At 45.7% G+C, this 23,400-nt stretch overlaps 1 protein-coding gene across 1 annotated transcript in view; it reads left to right on the forward strand.

The window, feature by feature from the left end:
• LOC116971094 (methylcytosine dioxygenase TET2-like) overlaps positions 1–23,400 on the forward strand; it is a 118,733-nt gene that overhangs the window by 73,957 nt on the left and 21,376 nt on the right. Inside the window, exons 3-7 of the mRNA XM_033017930.1 lie at positions 1,612–4,255; positions 10,401–10,491; positions 12,197–12,290; positions 14,838–15,046; positions 21,254–21,404. Coding sequence (XP_032873821.1) covers positions 1,657–4,255; positions 10,401–10,491; positions 12,197–12,290; positions 14,838–15,046; positions 21,254–21,404 — 3,144 coding nt within the window. The 5' untranslated portion in view covers positions 1,612–1,656. The remainder of the gene's footprint in view (positions 1–1,611; positions 4,256–10,400; positions 10,492–12,196; positions 12,291–14,837; positions 15,047–21,253; positions 21,405–23,400) is intronic.

Genomic DNA, 23,400 nt, shown 5'->3' on the forward strand with positions numbered 1-23,400 from the left:
ACATATCAAATTATTATGGGATTGGACACGCTAGATCCAGGAAAAATGTTCCCAATGTTGGGGGAGTCCAGAACCAGGGACCACAGTTTAAGAATAATGGGTATCCCATTTAAAACTGAGATGAGTAAACACTTTTGAGTTGTGAATTTGCGGAATTCTCTGCCTCAGAAGGCAGTGGAGGCCGATTCACTTAGATGCATTCAAAAGAGTTAGATAGAGCTCTTAGTGCTAGCAGGATCAAGGGATATGGGGAGAAGGCAGGAACGGAGTACTGATTGTGGATGATCAGCCATGATCACTTTGAATGGCGGTGCTGGCTCAAAATACTCCTACTCCTGCACCTATTGTCTATGTACCTATCTATCAAACTGCTTCAATGCAACTCAGGACTAGAGCAAGATCCTGAAATTAGCATTGGGCCTCCTATTTGCAGATCGAGTCAGAGGGTCTAATGCCTGGCTTAGGTCTGTGCACATAGATACTGTGCCCTTAAGGTCCTTTCCAACTGACAGCCCATGCGCTTTCAGTCAGAATATGCCCATGCTTCTTGCCTGCATAAACCAAGGTGTCAGTATATAAACCTTTGCCTTTTATGGGCATCTTCCTGTGAAATGTGTAGGCACTATCCATATATCTGAGCAAGTACATACACTAACTTTGAATATTGTAGCAACCACCAGTATTTACTCATTAAAAGTGTTGAACTATATCCCATTAAACAAAATGGGAGTGTGCTGTCCTTGCTTGAATAACGACGTTACTACATGCAGTATGTAACCACATGGGGCAAAATAGTTTAGTTTAGAGATACAGCGTGGAAACAGGCCCTTCAGCCCACCGAGTCTGCACCAACCAGCGATGCCCACACATTAACACTATCCTATACTAGGGGCAATTTTTACATTTATACCAGGCCTATTAACCTCCAAACTGGACGTCTTTGGCGTGTGGGAGGAAACTGATGTTCTCAGAGATAAACCCACACAGGTCACAGGGAGAATGTACAAAATCCGTACAGCCAAGCACCCGTGATCGGAATTGAACCTGGATTTATGGAGCTGTAAGCGCTGTAAGGCAGCAACTCTACCGTTACACAACCATGCCACCAAATGTATAGAAAAAAATCGGTCTGTCCTGGCCTTAAGTTCTGCATTTTAGCTGTTGAGACACTAGGAACTGCAAATCTCTTTTTTTTCTTGTACGATGTTTCTTTGAACTCAAAGGAAAAATACAAATTTTCAAAATGCAGACTTATCTTCATGAGTTCATGTTATAGGTGCAGAATTAGGCCATTCGGCCCATCAAGTCTACTCCACAATTCAATCATGGCTGATCTCAGTCAAATTTAATGTGCCATGGCGTTAATTGAGATTGTGCTGCTTCTTCGTTTTGTGTTTGCCTGGGTTCCCGCATTTCGAGTTGTTATTTTCCTACAAGTGAATGTGATGCAAAGTTATATAATGACTCCCTAATTTGGTAATAAATTACTAAACCCACACGTGTCACAAGGGGTGTGGAAATCAAATTACAGACTGGGTGTTGCGCACTCTTACACTTCTGGAATATTACCTGCTATTTGGTTATGTTAAACCACATGTTCTCCTCTTACAGACTCGTTGGGTGGGTAACCTGGTGGATGGCCCTCGAGCAGACCAGATGGAACAGGAAAGTGACAGTCATGTCGAGGACGAGAGACTGAGTCCAGTATTAGCTGTCCATTGTCACTCTCCAGAGAGCCCAGCTGAAACTCTGTCGGTGAAAGGCGAGACTGCAAGTGAACTAGACCAACAGTCAGACACCGAGCCGCACCAGGTGAATGGAGATTGTAAATGGAGCAGTGCGAAAAGCAGCCACATTGAGAACCAGGCACAGGTACAGGAAGTAAAAGGCGGGAGCCCCGCGGCTCGGCGAGAAACGCCCAGGCCCAAAGCGTCCAGGAATGTACAGAACGGCGTGAAGCATGTCCTCCGCGAATTCTCTTCGTGCGGGCTTCCGCAATACAAGAAAATCAAGTTGGATGAAGAAGCAAATGGACAGGAGTCGGACTTAGAAAATCAAGATGCCAAAGGAAAAAGGTGCATTTGGGGAAATGATGGGCTGTACGAGTGTGACGGACGCAATTTACCGGGTGATAGGAGCCAGCCCGCGCCCCCCAACAGTGAAGCTCCCAGATCGCCCCAAACACAACAAATCAAAGTAGGAAATCAGATCGACACCTACAAAAATGGAGAAGTTCTGCCCTTCTTCGAAAGCAATCAGATGTCGGTCTCCAATGGTGCTACAAGTTCTACGTCTTCCGCAAACATTCAGCAGGATGGGCTGCGGGGCAGCGCGCTGTCTCCGGGCTATCCCGAGTACATCATGAGGGCAGCTCCGGGGCACAACTCAGGCCCACCAGTGTCCCACTGGAGTTGCGCAGTCGGGGCCGGCAGCGAGCCCTACATCGCGGGCAAAGCCGGTGGCTTCGGGTTGCCTCTGGGAGCGGGAGCGATGGAGGAGGGAGGGCGGCCCGGGCAGCCGAGGGCGACAGCGGCGTTCGCCACCTGTTCACAGCAGCCGGCCGTCAGCGCCTGCTTCACCAAGACCACGCCGGCCGCAGACCCATTCACCCCGGCGAGGGCTCTGGCCATCGGGCCGGACGATTTCTCACGGATGGCGGCCGGGTTCGGCTTCCCTCTCGACCGGCAGAGCGGCGGCAACCCACCCCGGCCCGAGTCGCCGCTGGAGATGGAGCAGCGCCGGGATGGCAGGGTGAGCGGGCAGGTGTCCCCGGAGATGGGGAGCCACACACACAGGCCGGCGCTGGAGGGGGACGCGGGCTGGGAGGTGCCCGAGTACCGGCCACAGTCCGCCCCGCAGCGCCTGCACCTGGGCAGGGCGGAGAGCCCGGGCGGGAGGCGGGCGCTGCTGCAGGCGGGGGCTCTGAGCCGGCCCCACTCCGTCCCTCGGCAGCCCGACCCGCCCGCTCTCAGCCCCCGGCCCCAGAGCTGGCACCTAGAGCAGACGCCCCACCTCTGGCTGCACTTGCCACAAACTCAGCAGCTGCAGCCTGCCCCCGACCCCCGCCACACTGCACCCGCTCCCAAATACCAGCACCAGTCCCACAGTGACGAGCAACAGCCTGGATACGGCCCAAAGCAAGTGGAGCTCCTCAGAACAGAAACCCCAATAGGTGCGTCGAGTGAACGACAGCCCCACCCAATGTACCAACTCCACAGCCAGCTTCTTCACGCCAACAATCCCGCCCACAGACAACTAAACGACTCTCAGATGAACAAGCTCGTCCCTCCTTACTGCGGCAACAGGCAGAGTGGCTCGGAAGGGATGGGATCACTCTATGGGGCAAACAACAGCGTGGGCCCAGGTTTTCCACCGCCAAGCAAGGGCACCGATTTCCCGTCAGTTCCACACACCCAGCATGAATCAGGGCGCTCCCAGACTCCAAAACAACAAGTACACCACACATCTGTTATCCAGCAGACGCAGCAGCAGCAGCAACTACCATCAGCCCATCAGCGACACTCACAGGTACAAATAGATCTCCTCCAGAAACTCTCTGGCCTCAGAACGGCGCCGGACTTCACCGTCTCTCACTCACACCCAAACACAGCGCAAATGTTCCAAGGCGCCCAGAGCACCCAGTGTCCACCCGTTCGGAAGGAGGAAAGGTTTCTAGCAAACGCAGCACTTAGATCCCATTTATTGTCACAGGAAGACGCTCAGATGAGACTGCATCAACAAAGAATACAGGACGTCAAAGGACTCTATAAAGTGATTAAGACCGAGAAAGAATCTCCGCCTGGCCCTTCACCGACACTCCCCAGCGCCCAGCTGAAAGACGAGGCTGATCTAGTGAATGTTATTAAGCAACAGAGCCGGCAATTCAGCTGTGACCACCAGAGACAAGAAACGAGCATCATCGAAGCACTGGAGCAGCGCTTCAAAGAGTACCACCTCTCCTTCCCCTTTGAACGGCAGTCATGTGTCAAGTCGCCCAAGCAAGTGAAGGTCGAAACTTCAGGCCCGCTCACTGTTTTGTCTGCAACCGCAGATTTCGAGTCTGATGTGGGCGGCGACTGTACCTCAGCACTACAAACCAGCTCCTCAACTGAGGCCACCCCAACGAAAAAACGGCCGGGATCCACCCTGAGCAATTTTTTAGAGTCACCTTTAAAACTTTTAGACACTCCTATCAAAAGCTTATTGGATACACCGAAAAAGACGCAGCTTGATGTCCCTGCGTGCAGCTGTGTTGGTAAGTCAGTTATTTATTTCCCAAGTTACTCTTGTCCCATTGTGCTCTAATTTTGCTAATATGCCCATGTGTGGGATTTTAAAGGTCCATACATCATACATGCAACATCGTGCATTGCCCACCAGTAACTTTTCTGTTTCCTTATTCCTTGTATGTGAATAACTCAAAGTTCTTCAAACATTATTGTCCCCTTTACATTCCATCCTGGGCTCAATTTTTGTCCAGGGTTGTTAATTTATTCATTGGCTACCTTTTATCTCAAAGCTTCATTACCGTTAAGGTTTAACTGGAACTGTCTATTTTACAACAGTAGTTCCCTAGTCTTCCAGTACGGTACCTCTAAATAATGGGGATTGGAAAATTGTGGCTAGTCTCATTGTAATTTAATTGAATTCAATCCACAGTACCATTCCTTGTTCCAAATGACCCCAGCACCATTCCCCAACTCGTCATGAATGACTGTATTTGAGCTGCCTCTTGCACCTGTGCAGGACTCGTTGATTTTATCTTCATTTTCAACTGTAAAGCACAGGAACAGGTCCTTCTGCCCACTATGTCTGTGCTGATTATGATGCGGTTAAAATAATCTTCTCTGCCTGATGGTGATCCATGTCGCTCCATTCCCTGCTTCTCTGAGTGCCTATCTAAAAACTTCTTAAACGGCATTATTGTATATGTCCCAACAGCACCCCTGGCCATGCATTCCAGGCACCCACCATATTCTATGTAAAAAAATATGTCCCACACATCTCCTTTAAACTCTTTCCCCCTCTGACCTCAAAGGTATGCCCTCTAGCCTCTGACATTTCCACACTGGGAAAAAGGTTCTGACTGCATACCCTATCTATGCCGCACATAATTTTATATACTTAGAAACATAGAAAATAGGTGCAGGAGTAGGCCATTCGGCCCTTCGAGCCTGCACCGCCATTCAATATGATCATGGCTGATCTTCTATCAGCGAACTTCTATCAGTTCTCCCCTCAACCTTCTATGATTTAGAGAAAACAATCAGAGTTTGTCAAAATTCTCCTTGTAGCTAAGATCTACTAATCCAGGCAGCATTCTGGTAAACCTCTTCTGCACCCCATCCAATTTCTCTCCGTCTTTCCTTTAAGGGTGTGACCAGATGCAATACTCCAAATGCGGACAAATCAAAGTCCTATAAAGCTGCATCATGACTTCCTGAGTCTTAAACATAATGCCTGGTCGATGAGGGCAAGGATGATGTATGCCTTCTTTACCACTCTGTCTACTTGTGTTGCAAGTTTCAGGTAGCTATAGATTTGAATCCCCAAGTCCCTCTGCGCATCAATACTATTAAGGATTTTGCCATGATTTCTATACTTTCCCCTTACATTTGTCTTCCCAAAGTACAACATCGCACATTTGCTCAATTTAAACGCCCTCTGCCATTTCTCTGCCCATTTATATGGCTGATCTGTATCTGCTATTTACTTGGACAGCTGATTGGACAAACTGATTGTACCAAAACTTGTTGTAGGTGATAAACTTGAGTGATGAGATATTGTGTCTGAGGGCAGGTGAGAATTAAAGATAAAGGGATTTTGGGAATAAGTGCAATGGGGAATGTGTGTGGTCGGATTCTGAGAATGATTATAGTGAGGAACAGGAATGCAATGAAGAACAATATTCAAGGACTTGTGGGCAAGGAATGGCAATGGTTTGTTCTGGGAATGAGAGCAGTCATGAACAGGAGTAAAGTGAATTTGGCAATACAGGTAGATGTGGATTGGGTATACTGAAATTCTGGAGTTTAATATTCTTGAGGAATGTGAGTGATGGGATTGGGGCCTGACTACAGTGTTCTCAGGGAGTGATGGGATTCTGAGACTGACTGCAGCTGAGGAACAGGAGTACTGGTATTGACTGCTGTGAGTTTGGGGTTGTTTGGATTGACGTATTGGGCCTAGTAGGTTTGGGAATTGGTGCTGCAACAGTGTACTTTTTGAACACTTGGATTTTGGGGCTAAAAAATACATAGGAGGAACAGGACAGATGTGGGTAAAGACTGAAAATGATCAGCATTAGGATTAGGGTTAAGACTCTTATTGTTCACTCCTTTACCACAAATTCAACTATTGACCATGTTACCAAACCCTCTGTGAAAGATTAATTCATGGATGGATTTATTTTCAATGAGAGGGACAAGTAACTGAAGAACCCAGGAATCTGGCTTAAGCAAAAATGATGGAGGTGTAAGGAACTGCAGATGCTGGAATTTTGAGTGAAACACAATGTGCTGGAGTAACTCCGCAGGTCAGGTGGCGTCTGTGGAAGGAATAATTTCCAGTATGAAGAAGATCCCAACTAGAAATGTCATCTATTTATTCCCGCCACCTGCTGAGTTATTCCAGCACTCTGTGTTTTATTCAAGCAGAAAATATATCATGCTGATATTTAAGATATAGGCTGTTAATAGAGAAATTGAATTATGAACGATATCAGAGAGGGAATGCTGTGATGGAAGATTTATTTATTTCCACTAGGCCATATTCTCTTTTGGGCTTTGATGTTTTTGTGACTGCATTTCCCACAAACATAGAAAATAGGTGCAGGAGTAGGCCATTTGGTCCTTCGAGCCAGCACTGCTATTCAATATGATCATGGCTGATCATCCAAAATCAGTACCCCGTTCCGGCTTTTTCCCCATATCCCTTGATTTCCTTAGCCCTAAGAGCTAAATCTAACTCTCTTGAAAAAATCCAGTAAATTGGCCTCCGCTGCCTTCTGTGGCAGAGAATTCCACAAATTCATAACTCTCTGGATGAAAAAGTTTTTCGTCATCTTAGTTCTAAATGGCCTACCCCTTATTCTTAAACTGTGACCCCTGGTTTTGGATTCCCCCAACATCGGGAAAATTTTTCCTGCACCTACCATGTCCAATCCTCTAAGAATTTTATATGTTTCTACTTTAAGATCCCCTCACATTCTTCTAAATTCCAGCGAATACAAGCCTAGTCGATCCATTCTTTCATCATACATCAGTGCCGCCATCCCGGGAATTATCCTGGTGAGCCTACGCTGCACTCCCTCAATAGCAATAATGTCCTTCCTCAAATTAGTAGACCAAAATTGCACACGATTGATTACAACACACTGGAACACCATTGAGAGCTGTGGGAGCTCCCTCCAGTGGCTGTAACATAGTATTTCAGTTTAGTGCCTGTGACAGAAACTGCTTAGGCAAACATACTCTGAGGCAACAATATACCAAGGACAGTACAACCAATAGATGTCAAAGGGGCAACAAAATGCATGCTCACATTATGGGTTTCAGAACCTAATCATCATCATCGTTGAAAATATCAACGGGCACGGTGCCTTACAATGCTATGTACGACAGTGATCACAACTTCTACTCAAGTGTGGATGGCCGTTGGCTTGCTAGGAGCTCATCTGCCCTTTGACAGGTCTTGTTTTTGATCCTTCTGGGTGTCCACAGCCCCCTCCTCACCTGGCAAACCACGTGGGAGAGACGGTTTAGTTGCCGACTATCCGACCATGGAGCAGGTGGCACGGGATTACAAGATGCCCGTGGCGGGGGGAACTCCCCCCGACCTGACCTTTAACAGAACCATGGAGCAGGTGGCACGGGAATACAAGATACCCGTGGCGGGTGGAACTCCCCCCGACCTGACCTTTAACAGAACCTAGACTGCAAGGAATACTGAGGAGGAATGTTACAGATGGATTTAAAAGCTAATTCAAGAAAATATCCAGTCGTTGGATCCTACGTTCTGTAGCTCAGAATGACAGAGGTCAAGGGGTTTCTGTGGATGTGGGCTGAAGTGAGGCCATGTCAAATCCTTAGCAAGTTGCACCAAGATTTGTGAAATGCAGTGAGGCACAGCAGAAAACGTCAATGGCACTGGAGAGACACACTCGGACCCAGACCCAGTCGAGTAACTTGGATAAATTACAATTGGTCTCCTCATTCAAAGCATTGATAAATCCAAATGTTGTTTAGTTTAGAGATATAGAGCAGAAACACCGAGTGCTTGCCGACTAGCGATCACCCCGTATACAAACACTCTCCAACATGCATGGGACATGTGTGGGTGGAAACCAGAGCACCTGGAGAAAACCCATGCGTTCACGGGGAGAACGTACAAACTCCGTACAGACAGCACCCATAGTCAGGATTGAACCCAGGTCTCTGGTGCTATAAGGCAGCAACTCTACCGCTGCGCCACTGTGTGAGCTTTTTTACATGGGATTTTATTATGATCTGAAATATAATGCTGGAAAGTGGATTCTGTAATAACATTCTAAAAACAGTGAGGTAAATGCACAAATATGAAAAACAAAATGCAGGGCTTAAGGGAGAGATCAAAGGAGTGAAAATTAATGGGCTGCTGTTGCATAGAAGAGGCACAGATGGGCCAATGATCTGTTTTCATCATCGAGAGTTGCAGCATTGATGAAGGACCTTCAGACAAATGTGTCATTGTTAAAATGACATCCATTTACAATATTCCTATATGATCCAATTTCTGATTCTCCCCACATTCTCTGCTGCTTCAATCCGTGATTCTAATTCTTCCCTTTCAATCTATGATTCTAATTCTTCCCTTTGAAAGTAACTCAAGCAAATTGTAGAACTTGATCTAAAGAAGAGGAACAGGAGAGTGAGAGAGTGAAAGTGTAAGGATAGTGTGGACTTGAACCTGCTGGTAAAGAGGATGATAGACATATTATGGTCTTACAAGTTGTGTTTGACCATACATTATTTGGTACATGCAGATTATAGTCTGAAGAATGAGGGGAACTGAAACATTGAGAACTTTAGTTTTAGGCTGGCAGCTTTCTTGCTGCTAAGGCCATAGAACTGAAATGCTAAACACACTTGTCACTTGATAGACTTGTTTAATACCTCGAGTTGTTGCTAGTATCATTCATGAACTCCGTATTCAAAGGTGGGGAAAATCTCTGACATCTTGGGATAGTAGTAAATCTGTTGCCAAGTTGGAGTATTCTATTGCCAAGGTCAGGTCAGGATTTTGGATCTTAGCTGGAGAGCACCATTCATCTGCCAGGAATGTTTTTTGGCAACCATGTCAATGAAACAAAGCTTTGGCATTTTGGCTTTTATCCAAGCCTTACGTCATGAGAAAATGTTTTAATGGATTGCATGATCTTTAAAAGGCTGTTATGTTGCAGTAGAGAAAACACAGAATATATCTATGAAAAATAGCAGACAAAATGTCAATAGCAATTTCCAACTGCAATAAAAGTAATGTCCTGGGGTGGACGCAACGTGCTGGAATCCAGCTCCAGCATTTAGCGTCTACCTTCGATAGAAACCAGCATCTGCAGTTCTTTCTTACACGCAATGTCCTGGGGTGGTTCCTCTTTGGTCACTGTTACGATGACTGTGTGAGAACTTTAGCTGCCATGTCCATATATTTGGTTCCACTGAAGTCATAGGATCCAGATGTGCAAACATCAGCTGATTTTTACACAGGCTTTTTGGCAACAGTGACCAACATTTCTCCCGATAGGAACATAGTAAAGAGAATCCCCCTGCTCTTCTTTTAGTGGTGCTGGAAGATGCTTTAATGTCAAGCTGAGTGTGCTGTTAAAACCTCCGTTTAACATGCCACCTTCCTACATAGAGTCTGCAATTCACAACTTTCTGCCTCAGTGCATCCTGTGTACGCTGAACCTGGACTGCCGATTGTGATACTGCAGGTAGTCTCCCTATTCTCAGTTGCACAATCTAGAATTCTAGTTATCATTTCTTTTTAACTGAGAGATGTGACTTTTGATAGACGCAAAAAGCTGGAGTAACTCAGCGGGACAGGCAGCACATCTGACAATAGACAATAGGTGCAGGAGTAGGCCATTCGGCCCTTCGAGCCAGCACCACCATTCAATGTGAGCATGGCAGATCATCCCCAATCAGTACCCCGTTCCTGCCTTCTCCCCATATCCCCTGACTCCGGAGAGAAGGAATGGGTGACATTTCGGGTCGAGACCCTTCTGCAGACTTTTGAATTTTGGTTTGACAGATGTGACTTTTGGTTTGTTACTGATTAATAATTGATGAACCCATGACCAGTGCAGACAATTTCTGAAATGTTAGTTTATAATGTTAGTTTTTTTTCATTTGATTCAACAGAGCAAATCATTGAAAAAGATGAAGGTCCTTACTACACGCACCTTGGAGCAGGCCGTAATGTAGCCCAAATTCGAGAGCTCATGGAAAGCAGGTATAATGACATAATATTGAAATCTTTGATCTCTGTAATACACTGTGTGATTTTGTTAATCTGTAAAATGTTCTAATTTAGACTCATTGACAACATGTTCAGCTTCATAGACAATAGGTGCAGGAGTAGGCCATTCGGCCCTTCGAGCCAGCACTGCCATTCAATGTGATAAGATAAGATAAGATACCGTTTATTGTCGTTTGAACCTAAGTTCAAACGAAATTTCATTTCTGCAGTCATACGAACAAGAAAAAAAACCAAGACACACAATTATCACAATTTACACAAACATCCATCACAGTGAATCTCCAAACACCTCCTCACTGTGATGGAAGGCAAAGTCTTGTCTCTCCCTTGTTCTTTATTCTTCTCCCGATGTTAAAGCCCCTGGCGAGCGATGGTAAGATCGATGCATTGATGACACATTGAGAATTTCTTAAAACTCACTTCATGATTGAGGGCTCCGGACCGCGAGCACGGGCTTCTTCTTGGTGTGCAGGTAAAGTCATTCACCTACCGACCCACATTGTGTCTCTCTGTCTTTCACTCTCTCCCTCCCTCCCTCTCTCTCTCTCTCTCTCGCGCACTCTCTCTCCCACTCCCCATCTCGTCTCTCTCTCGCTCTCTCACTCTCTCTCCCTCACCCTGTCGCCTCGGCATTCCCGGAATAATTTGACGTTTTGCGGTGACGGCTGCATCTGCGGTTCCTTTCTGTTGGAGGGGGGGGGGGGGGGGGGGAGTCCTGGCCCGTGGTGGCTCCTGGTCCGTTCCCTCTGCGGGTGCCGCATTGCTCGGGGGGGAGGGAGGGGGAGAGGCAGAGTTCCTTTCACAGCGTGTGGGGAGTCTGGCCAGGGGTAAAGTTGCGGGGAGGGCAGCAGCGTTGTGAAGGACCCCTCCTTCACAATGCTGCTGCCCTACCCGTAACTTTTAAAGCTGACTGACTGCCTACCCGGACTAATTACTCACGGCACGTGCCTGAATATCTCATTTATAATTATATATTTATATTTCTATGAAAATGTTTCCCAATCCGCACCTCCTAAGGCTGGCCCTGGCTGTACCTGCATGCTTACTTTCATTGACCCCGTTGTACTTCCTCTTTTGCCAACTTGACACCATTTAGATAATAATCTGCCTTCCCGTTTTTGCTACCAAAGTGGATAACCTCACATTTATCCACATTAAACTGCATCTACCATGCATCTGCCATCATAAACCTTGGTTTGTAATGAGCTTATCTTCCTCTGTCAATGGATATTTAAACCTTGTGGGGCTAAATGCCAGGAAAGGTCTGTTTACAACAGTTGCCTCCCTGGTGAGTAAGTACACCATTAAAATTACCAACAACGGTTGTTATTAGTAACCTATAATTAGTGGAGACAGGAATCCTCTGTGACTATATTGTGACAATTCTGCTTGCACATTTATTTTCTGTGTTCTGCGTTCAGTGGATTTTACACGATATCCAGGAACATTAAAATTGATAGAATTCTCATTCTGAAGCAAATGGATCCTGTGATGTTTTGACGTTGTGTGTGAAATTCGCCGTAAACTGGGTGCTGTTTTGGTACCTGAATCTCCTGATTCATGCATTTACTGAATGGATTGTCTTTAAGGAGATCAGAAATCAAATGCTAGACTGTTTAAAAAAAATATTTCTGGTTCTGTGCTAATCATCAGGTTAATGCTTTTGACCCCCTGCCAGGTTTAGCAAGAAAGGCAGTGCTATAAGAATCGAGAAAATTGTGTATACAGGCAGAGAGGGCAAAAGCAGTCAAGGATGCCCTATTGCAAAATGGGTGAGTAGTTAATTTTATTTCTCCTCCAAGTTCCAAGATCTGAAAAAGATGAGCCATTACACATGATTTGCATTTGGTTGGTAATAGGTCAGGCTGGAGTTTTGGGAAGAGACGAACATGATATACAAAAACATAGAAAATAGGTGCAGCAGTAGGCCATTCGCCCTTCGAGCCTGCACCGCCATTCAATATGATCATGGCTGATCATCCATCTCAGTATCCTGTACCTGCCTTCTCTCCATACCCCCTGATCCCTTTAGCCACAAGGGCCACATCTAACTCCCTCTTAAATATAGCCAATGAACTGGCCTCAACTACCTTCTGTGGCAGAGAATTCCAGAGATTCACCACTCTCTGTGTGAAAAATGTTTTTCTCATCTCGGTCCTAAATGATTTCCCCCTTATCCTTAAACTGTGACCCCTTGTTCTGGACTTCCCCAACATCGGGAACAATCTTCCTGCATCTAGCCTGTCCAACCCCTTAAGAATTTTGTAAGTTTCTATAAGATCCCCCCTCAATCTTCTAAATTCTAGCGAGTACAAGCCGAGTCTATCCAGTCTTTCTTCATATGAAAGTCCTGACATCCCAGGAATCAGTCTGGTGAACCTTCTCGGTACTCCCTCTATGGCAAGAATGTCCTACCTCAGATTAGGAGACCAAAACTGTACGCAATACTCCAGGTGTGGTCTCACCAAGACCCTGTACAACTGCAGTAGAACCTACCTGCTCCTATACTCAAATCCTTTTGCTATGAATGCTAACATACCATTCGCTTTCTTCACTGCCTGCTGCACCTGCATGCCTACTTTCAATGACTGGTGTACCATGACACCCAGGTCTCGTTGCATCTCCTCTTTTCCTAATCGGCCACCATTCAGATACAAGTCTACTTTCCTGTTTTTGCTACCAAAGTGGATAACCTCACATTTATCCACATTATACTGCATCTGCCATGCATTTGCCCACTCACCCAGCCTATCCAAGTCACCTTGCAGCCTCCTAGCATCCTCCTCACAGCTAACACTGCCCCCTAGCTTCGTGTCATCCGCAAACTTGGAGATGTTGCATTCAATTCCCTCGTCCAAATCATTAATATATATTGTAAATAGCTGGGGTCCCAGCACTGAGCCTTGCGGTACCCCACTAGTCACTGCCTGCCATTCTGAAAAGGACCCGTTTACTCCTACTCTTTGCTTCCTGTCTGCCAGCCAGTTCTCTATCCACATCAATACTGAACCCCCAATACCGTGTGCTTTAAGTTTGTATACTAATCTCTTATGTGGGACCTTGTTGAAAGCCTTCTGAAAGTCCAGATATAACACATCCACTGGTTCTCCCTTATCCACTCCACTAGTTACATCCTCGAAAATGTTACACTTGTGCTTTCCTGTAAACTTATCCTGGGCTTTGACCTAAAGGTCCCTGCCACCCACAATCTAAAAAAGTCTGGTGCTCTCTGCAGAATATCTGGGGTCTGTGTTAACTGTGTATCACTTAAACCAGAATGAGAAATTGCTGATGAGCTGCATAGGGTCAGAGCAAGTTAGACTCTTGAATTCAATGTCAAATCACATACTGATTGATGATAATGAGAAGGGTCTAAGAATTGGATTTTGACTGAGTGGTTGAGTATGAAACAAAAAGAAAGTAACATTTTACAGTGCTGGAGAGTTTATGTGCAACGATTTAGAGACTTCAAAGATTTACAATTGAGTGGCTAACCCAATGTTTAGTGGAGAGTTTATTCACCAAATATCATGCAAATACTGTTCTGCACATTTCAACACTGAATCTCTCGTTGAAATGCTCATACTGCACAGCTTCTGGAGAAGTTGGGTATTTTGGAAGCAACTTCTTGCTTTCCACAGTTTCAACCAGGTTGGGTCCTTGGAGATTGTTGTCCGATCTTCATTTAAATAATGGTGTATGCTGATCAAAGATGTCTATTGAATCCATTGACTCGGATAAACAACATTTCCCTATCAAACTTCTTTGAATGCTGCTATTGAATGTCAGGGAATACATTTCAGCACACATCAACCAATGGAGCTGCTACCTCACAGGGTTCGATCTTGCCCTCAGGTGCTGCCATTGTGGAATTTGCATGTTCTCACTGTGACGGCATATGTTCCCTCCGGGTGCTCCAGTTTCCGCCCATATCCCAAAATGCACATTTGTAGGTTTTTTGCCCACTTCAAATTGCTCCTTGTGTGTAGGGAGTGGATGAGAAAGTGAGATAACATAAAACTAGTGTGAACGGATGATCAATAATTGGCATGGACTCTGTTGTTTATATCTCTAAACTAAACTGTGATACATATTTCTCCTGGTATCCCCCATATTACAGCAAGATTTAAGAAGGATTGATCCAATTGCATTGGAGAAATCAGCAATGATCTAATTCAATTAAGTTTAGGCTCTACTGTCTGGCCACCGTCTGGTCTTAAAGCTTGTGTTTCTAAGCACAAATAAATCCCGAATCAGTCCAGAATCTTTACACGAGGTGGGTTGAACTTTCAATCATGATTTGTTTCTGCTGCTGACAGGTGCTTCGGCGAAGCTGCGTTGATGAGAAGTTGCTCTGCCTGGTGCGGGAGCGAGCCGGCCACACGTGTGACACAGCAGTGCTCGTGGTGCTCATCCTGGTGTGGGAAGGAATCGCTTTGCCACTTGCTGACAGACTGTACATGGAGCTCACAGAAACCCTGAGGAAGCATGGCGCCCTGACCAGCCGCAGATGTGCTCTGAATGAAGAGTAGGAATTCCACATTCTACAGTCATTTGTATATCTTCACCGCATGATGCTGATTGTAAATGGGTCAGAGCCGGGGAGCCAAGTAGCCGGTCTTTACCTCTGGGACCTGGGCTGAATGGTTACTCTATCAATTGCTATGTGGATCCGGTGTGGAATGAGGAGCTCGGTTTAAGACAGGTTTTATTACGGCAAACAACCATATTGAGGCTGGTGGTGTTACTGAAGAGTAGAAGGAGCTTTGCTTTGCTGCTCCAGATGTGGCACTGAGTGGACTCCATTCCCCATTGCCTCAATAAATGCAACATGAAAGAAAATTGGACAGAACTTTGTTACATATTTCAAGTATTACGGAGTTGATTTGCGGCTCGACTTTGAAGCATTACATTGCACAGCACTGACCTTTAGTTGACTGGTGCCGTGGTCTGGATGGGTTCCAACTTCAGGACCTATGTACTCTTTGGGCAAGGCTCCAATGTGCAAGTACAGCATCAATGAACACAATGCAATACACAAGCGAGAAATCGTTTTATGTTGCAACGGGACAATTGTTCAAGACATCAGAAGGCAGGAGAGTGCACAAGGTGCATTGTGGGATTGTGGTCTGGGAGCTTCCTTTGGTTTCTCAAGATGTGCCCACTAGTACGGCCAGCTTGTGAGTCCAGCCGCTCACACATGTGCTATGGACAGCAGAAATGTGAACACAATCTTTATATGAAGGCTCACATTTTCATTACACACAGGACTTCCCCTAAAAAAGGCACAAAGTGCTGGAGTAATTCAGTTGATCAGACAGGATCTCTGGAGAATATGGATTGGTGATGTTTTTGGTTGGGACCCTTCTTAAGACTGATTTGGTGGGGATGGGGGTGAGAAAGTCTGGGAGGGGCAGGACAAAGCTTGGCACTGGGATAGGTGGATACAGGTGAGGCGGGTTTTTGATAGGCAAAGTTGGACAAAGCCAAAGAGATGAAAGGACTAATGATGCGAGGTACGAATAGTAGATCTGCGATTTGTGATGCCAGAAGAAGGAATGGGGAGGGGAGAAATGTGTGTGAGTCAATGTGGGGCCCAGGGAAGAGGACGGGGGAAAGAGGGAGGGGTTGGTTTTGGTGAGTTACTTAAAATTGGAGAATACATTGTTCATACCATTGGGTTGTAAGCTACTCAAGTGGAATAAGAGGTACTGTACCTCCAGTTGTGTGTAGCCTTGCTCTAGCAATGGAGGAGGCCCAGGACAGAAAGATCAGTATGGGACTGGTAAGGGGAGTTAAAATGATTAGCAACTGGGGGATCCAGTAGGCCTTGGCGTACCGAGCGCTAGTGTTTGGCGAAACAGTTGTCGAATCTACGCTTGGTCTTGCCATTGTAAAGGAGGTTACAGTGGGGACATTGGATGCAGTAGATGAGGTTAAAAGAGACGCACGTGAACCTGCTGATAGGTGCAGCGATTCCTGTCGTTCACTGTCAGCACTCACAGTGGGATGGAAAATCAATAGGCCATCGATCAACATCACTTTACATGAATGAGTTAAAACTGACATACCTTTGGCGCTTGTCTTTCCATGACCATAAGCTGCCAACTCCCGGTCATTTGACTGCTTCATTCATTGATTTTGACTAACACCCCGATTGGAGCAGAGTCCTGGAACATAAAATATACAGGATTATCGAATAATGAGTACCTGCACTGTATTCATCCCAGAGTTAACTTTACTCAACCCAGGAACCTCAGAGGGTCAAAAAAAAGGGCACAGTTTTATGGTGAGAGAGGGAACTTTATAGGTGATTTGAGGCAAACTTTGTTTACACAGCGGGTAATATGTTTTAAGGTCATGTAAGGGAGATGGTGAAAGCAGATAGGATAGAACCATTTCAGAGGTCTTTAGACAATCACATAAACAGATATGAAATGTGCAGGCAGATGTTGTTTAAATTGGCATTGTGGTCAGCACAGACATTAGGGCCGAAGGGTCTGTTCTTGTTCTGCACTGTTCTACGTTGCAAAGCTCTATCACGGGAACACCCAAGTTGCAACATGTTTTCCTGCATATGTTACTTCTCTAGTCTCATGTAAAACATTACATTGTACTTGCTTTTGTTGAGATAAACGACTTGTCATTTCTGCCCATACTTCCACTGCTGGAGGCATTTGCCACAGCAGAAGAGGCTGCGATCAAGATAAAGTGCTGAAAATATCTTTACAGGGTCTTGGTAGCTCAATGATTTTACAGTCGATCCTTCTAATAAGCATTTTTGTGCAAATACATGTCACATTTTTAAAAAGGACAATAGTCAAGATTCAGCACTGATCCGACCCTCAATGAATAACAATGTGCACACTCACCCTGAGATGTTTCAGTAAATGATGGAGTAAGCTGTGAGGACTGGAATTGCTTTGTCTTTCCATTGGTGCCGGAAGACATAGATTCTCCCCATGCCCGTCACCTCCCACATTTCAAGGCAGTCACTTTGCTAATTGGAAAGGGAAGCGTGAGTACTAGTAGCTGCAACAGAGGCTTTTGAGCTGCTTAATGAAGGACCTGGAGGGGTTTTTTTTCTAAAGAAGCGATCGGCAGCAATTTCCATATTAAAATCCCTCTGGTTGGATGTGTTATTCACCTTTCACATTTCTGGGAATTTCCAGGATAAAACCAGGCCTGTTCCAGACAACCCTTGCCCTCAGCCTCACCCTAATGCTGTGTTGAATTACTGGCTAGTGGGCACTCCATCTCTCCAGTGGTTCCCTTCCCATTTGGAACACAAGGTGTAATTTAAACAGCGATTAAAGGGATTCTGAAAGGATCTGGCTTCCTTTTAAATTTAGGGATCACGGTACCATGGGATAAATGGATGCAATATCTTCCTGCAGGCAATGTTTGCCCTGTGTTCAGAGGGCAAAGATTACCCTCCCAGTATTTAACATTTTGAAAAGAGTGTTTTTTTTCACCTTGTTAACTTAATGCCCAGTTACAACGTGGAACACACATCTCCAGAGTTGTGATTATGCCATGGAGAGTTTCAGCATTTAAGTCTCGTAAAAAATAAAAGCACGTTTAAGGATGTTTAAATGGACAGTAGTTTTAAGCTTTTTTTGACAATAAATTTTCAAGGTGAAAATGTTAATGAATTTCGATTCATCTAATTTAGATTTTGGAAGTTGGGTGAATTAAACTGGCAGTATCATGAAGCCAATGAAGGTATTTGGGATTACACTGCAGTCTGAACCTTGGGATTTGGCAATGAACTGATAATTATTGGCTAACGGTTCACTTTCTGAGAGACAAGTCCTGAGAAAAACAGAGCCTTCACAACAGGCTTATGGGGTTTACAGAAGGCCCTTTCAACACAAACCCCAGCCAACATACAAGTGTCCGAACAGCAACATCTCCCCATTCCTTTCTCTTGTAAAGAAGCACTTCATTGTCATGTGGCTAAAACATCACATATCATAATTAAAAGAACGATAACGTGAGGGGCCTTGATCGGGTGGATGCACCGAGGATGTTCCCAATGATCGGGGGGGCTAGAACTAGGGGACATAGTTGCAGAGTGAGGGGGGGCTCTTTTAAAACTGAGATGAGGAAGAACTTCTTCACCCAGAGGGTGGTTAGTTTGTGGAATTCACTGCCCCAGGGAGCAGTGGAAGCAGAAACGTTAAATATATTTAAGTCAAAAATAGATGGTTTTTTAGCTGCCAAGGGGATAAGGGGCTACGGGGAGAGGGCAGGGATATGGACCTAGGTATGGTTAGTATAGTAAGACCTGAGTGATCTCCTGGACAAGTGTCGATCGCCTGGATTGGGGTCGGAGAGGAATTTCCCGGATTTTTTTCCCGAATTGGACCTGGGTTTTTATCCGGTTTTTTGCCTCCCCCAGGAGATCACGCGGTTCTTGGGGTGGAGAGGGGTGATAGCGGTATAAAGGGGAGGGTAGTGTCTTGTGTTCTGTGTCTTGTGTCTACTGTTTGTGGGTAAGTGTGTCTGTTTAGTGTTCAGCCATGAGTGAATGGCGGTGCGGGCTCGACGGACCTGGTGGTCTACTCTCGCACCTACTTTCTATGATTCTATGATTCTATGATAAGTGAATTCTTCATTTGTACTGGCAAATATATTTATCACTGAACTGACATGATCTGCTCAATTATCTCACTCACTGTGTATAGAATCGCGGGTGGACAAATTGTCAGCTACATTTATCGAACAACACCATGGGAATAGCTTCACCACAAAGACAGCAGAGATACAAGAAGGCACCATCTGCTCAAGGCAATTAGTGAAGAGCAGTAAAGGCCGGATCCACAAAATTAATGAAGGAAGCAAAAGTAACCTCAGTGAATGTGCTATAAAAATACATCCTTGGGGCTACATCACGCTGGAACATCCTGAGGATGAGAGGGAATTTGCATGGATTACAATTCTTACTTTAAAGTGAAAGAATAAATTACCGGCTATCTTAAATGGATGAGAAACATTGAATGAGTCAGCTCCCCAGGAACAGAGACCCAGCTGAGCAGAGATAAGCAAGGATCACTGTCCGAACTTTTAGGAATTGAAAAATCAGAGAGTTTTGGATTAACACAATGGGTAGGCAGCATCTCTGGAGAACATGGATAGGTGTCGGAACCCTTCTTCAGACTGATTATAGTAAAGGTGTGACAGCTGGAAAATAGGTGCGAGGGGAACAAAGCCTGGCAAGCGAAGCGATAGTGGATACAGCTGAGGGGAGTTGGACTGGCAGATGGCTGTACAAAGGTTAGGGATGAAAAGGAGACAAAAAAGTGTCAGATAAGGAGAGGAGTGAAGTGTAAAGTTAGAGGGAGAGTTATGTGGAATGAGATGGGGTGGGGGTGGAGAGAGGGGAGAGGAAAGGTGGATAGAGTAGAAGAAATGGATGCTTACATGGCACAGGAAATAAGGGGAGAGGGTGTTATGTTAAATTGGAGAATTCAATGTTCATACCATTGGGTTTTAAGCTATATGAAATTACAAGGTCCAGTTTGCGTGTGGCCTCAATCTGGCAATGGAAGAGGCCCAGGACAGAAAGGGCAGTATAGGAATGGATAGGTGTTAAAATGGTTAGCAACCGGCAGTTCCAACAGTGCGAGGTTAACTGAGTTATCACCTAGTTTGCATTTGGTCTCATCACGCCAGGAACACTGAATACTGTAGACGAGGTTAGAGGAGACAACTTAGTTGCTTAAAGTGTTGAGCCAACCACTTGCATTTTTCATAATGAGAGCTGTGATGTCTGGGCAGTTTCTTGAGTTACACTGAGTTTTCTACGCATGTTCTGAGAGGTCAAGCATCCCACTCAACAAACAGGACATGTGATTTTTCTCCGTTATTTTGGTCAGAACACCATGTGGGGTGTACTTGCAACTTGTAGACTTTCAATGTGAACCATAAGGTAGAAGAGGCAGCTGCTGGACTGCAAGAACCACAGCTGACGAAGTGGGTGTTTGAAACGCCCAGATTTGTAAAATATCAAAAGACAGGGTCTCAGTCAAACTCCACAGGTGTTAGGCACATACCTAAATTCCTAATAATGGTCACATCAATCGCTTGTGTTTAAATTCAAACATTTATTTTAATCATCCTGAGAAGTATGTGATGTTTGTAATCCACCCTTAGTGGCCTTGAGAAGTGGCCCTTTAGTTTAATTTAGTTGAGTTTAATTTAGAGATACAGCAAAGAAACAGGCCCTTCGACCCAACGATTCTACCCCGAGCAGTGATCCCTGTACACTAGCACTATCTTACACACCAGGAACAATTTTACAATTTTTGACAACCTCAAAGCCAATTAACCTCAGACCTATACGTCTTTGGAATGTGGGAAGAAACCGGAGATCCTGGAAAAAACCCATGTGGTCACGGGGAGAACGTACAAACTCCGTACAGACAGCACCCGTAGTCAGGATCGAACCCGGGTCTCTGGTCCTGTAAGGCACCAACTCTACCACTGTGGCACTTGTCTCATTTGAATGACAGTGAAGTACTCCACTATGGAAGGAGGGTTGGCGTGTGCAGTGAGTCTGTTTATGTGGTGAGGTGCACTTACAAATGTTGTCAGATAGGAATTACAAGATTTTGACCAAGTGCCAGTCAAAGTATCATGATATGTATCCAAGTTGGGATGATATATTAGCATTTCAGATGATAATGCCAAATGAAAAGGCGACACGATTGACACTGACCTTTTTATGCAGACGGACGTGTGCTTGCCAAGGGCTGAATCAAGACACCGGTGGAGCCTCGTTTTCCTTCGGCTGCTCCTGGAGTATGTACTATAACGGATGCAAGTTTGCCAGAAGTAAAGCTCCCCGGAAATTTAAGCTGCTCGGCGATGATCCCAATGAGGTGGGTGGTAACCGGGTGTGCATCTGCCCACTCACTGTTTTGACAAACTCATACTGCTAATGATACATGGAGCTGAATTTTGGTGGAATTCTGTTAAAAGGCGATTCAAGCACAATGCCTTGTCTCTTGAACAGCATCACAGGAAAGGATCTTTACAGGATTTACAGGCTTTAGGTGGCTTTAGAGCATTGAAAAACACACGCGTCACTTGCCCACAATTTGAACTACGGAGCAGACGTGGCACTGAGGGAGAACATTCAAAGTTTCAAGCAACAGGCTCCAGATTCAAGTCTCTTTCACAACTAGTTAGAAGTTGCAGGGATTGCAGCCCATTCTGCCCATTCAGTGGGTGGTGATGGCAGCTCCACATCCAGTGTCTGAGGATTTCTGGTTGTTGCTGCAACCTTCAAAACTCCTTTGTCTCATAACCATCCTGCTGGTTAGAATAAAGGTAGTACTGTCATGGAAGGTACATTGCTTACGTGGATCTTGGACAAGCAGCAATCAAAGAGAAGCAGGGAGAAGAGCTTATTGGCTGAAACACGTGGGAAAGGTGAGTAAGTCACAGTGGAAAATGTTTAAAACTGAGGAATTTGGTTTGTAAATTTGTAAATTAGGCAATTTATCAGTCAGTACAAGCAAGGCGGCTCTAGTGAGTGGCCGTGAGTAAAGTGTGAGTCTTTGGTTCGAGAGTATTCGGAGAGGAGGCTACGCAAAAAGGTGGAGAGGACGGGACGCGGTGAACACATGACAGGACAGATGATACAGTGTGAGGCTTGCAGAATGTGGGAGCCCAGGGACACGGATGGAGCCTCTGGCTGCTACAACTGTGGCAAGTGCATCCAGCTTCAGTTCCTGAAGGACCTTGTTGGGGCACTGGAGAAGCAGCTGGATGACCTCAGGGCCATTTGGGAAAACGAGAGTTTCCTGGACAGGACCTACAGTGAGGTAGTCACGCCAAGGATACGGGAAGAACCAAGGTGTGTGACTGAGAGAAAGGGTGGTAACCGTGGAGTGCAGAAGACCCAGGTAGCTGTGCCTAATGAAAACAGGTGCGCCCTCTTGGGAACTGTCGGGCGAGTTGATGCTTCCAGTCCGAGTGGCGGACACGTCGGTGGCTCCAATCCTAGAGATGGGACTCGACCTGCGAGACCGACGTCGGGCAGAGCCCTAGTGGTGGGTGACTTCATTGTCCGAGGAGCAGACAGGAGATTCTGTGGCGGCAGACGAGATGCGAGGATGGTCTGTTGCCTCCCTGGTGCCAGGGTTCAGGATGTCACAAGCTGAATTCAGAACATCCTCAAGAGAGAAGGTGAACAGCCGGCAGTAGTTGTGCACGTGGGCACAAACGACATCGGGAAGAAGAGGAAGGAGGTTCTCCAACGTGAGTTCATAGAGTTAGGAAGGAGAATGAAAAGCAGGACTTCTTGGGTGGTTATCTCTGGATTGCTTCCAGTACCTCGTGCTAGTGAGGACAGGAACAGGGAGATAGGGGATCTGAATGTGTGGCTGAGGGGCTGGAGCAGGGAGCAAGGATTTAGATTTATAGACCACTGGGATCTCTTCTGGGGTAGGGGTGACCTGTACAAAAGGGACGGGTTACACTAACTGGAGGGGGACTGACATTCTGGCAGGCAGGTTTGCTAGGGCTACACGTGTGGGTTTAAACTAAATAGTGGGGGGGAGGGATTGACAAATTGGGAGTATAAAGATGGAGTTGAAGGGGAAGTGAGTACAGGAAAAATTACAAAAGATTCTCGAATTAATTGGAAGGAAAGTTCGAGAAGGGATAAAAGAGTAAGGTCAGGGCCAATTGCGAGCGGTGCGAGGGGGGACGTGAATATGGAGGTCAAAGTGTTGTATATGAATGCGCGATGTATAATAAATAAAGTGGACGAGCTTGAGGCTCAGTTAGAAATTGGCAAGTATGATGTTGTGGGAATTACAGAGACATGGCTGCAAGAGGGCCAGGGCTGGGAACTGAATACCCAAGGGT

The sequence above is a fragment of the Amblyraja radiata genome, chromosome 3 (genome assembly GCF_010909765.2).
Source record: "Amblyraja radiata isolate CabotCenter1 chromosome 3, sAmbRad1.1.pri, whole genome shotgun sequence".
In the NCBI taxonomy this organism is placed as follows: domain Eukaryota; kingdom Metazoa; phylum Chordata; class Chondrichthyes; order Rajiformes; family Rajidae; genus Amblyraja; species Amblyraja radiata.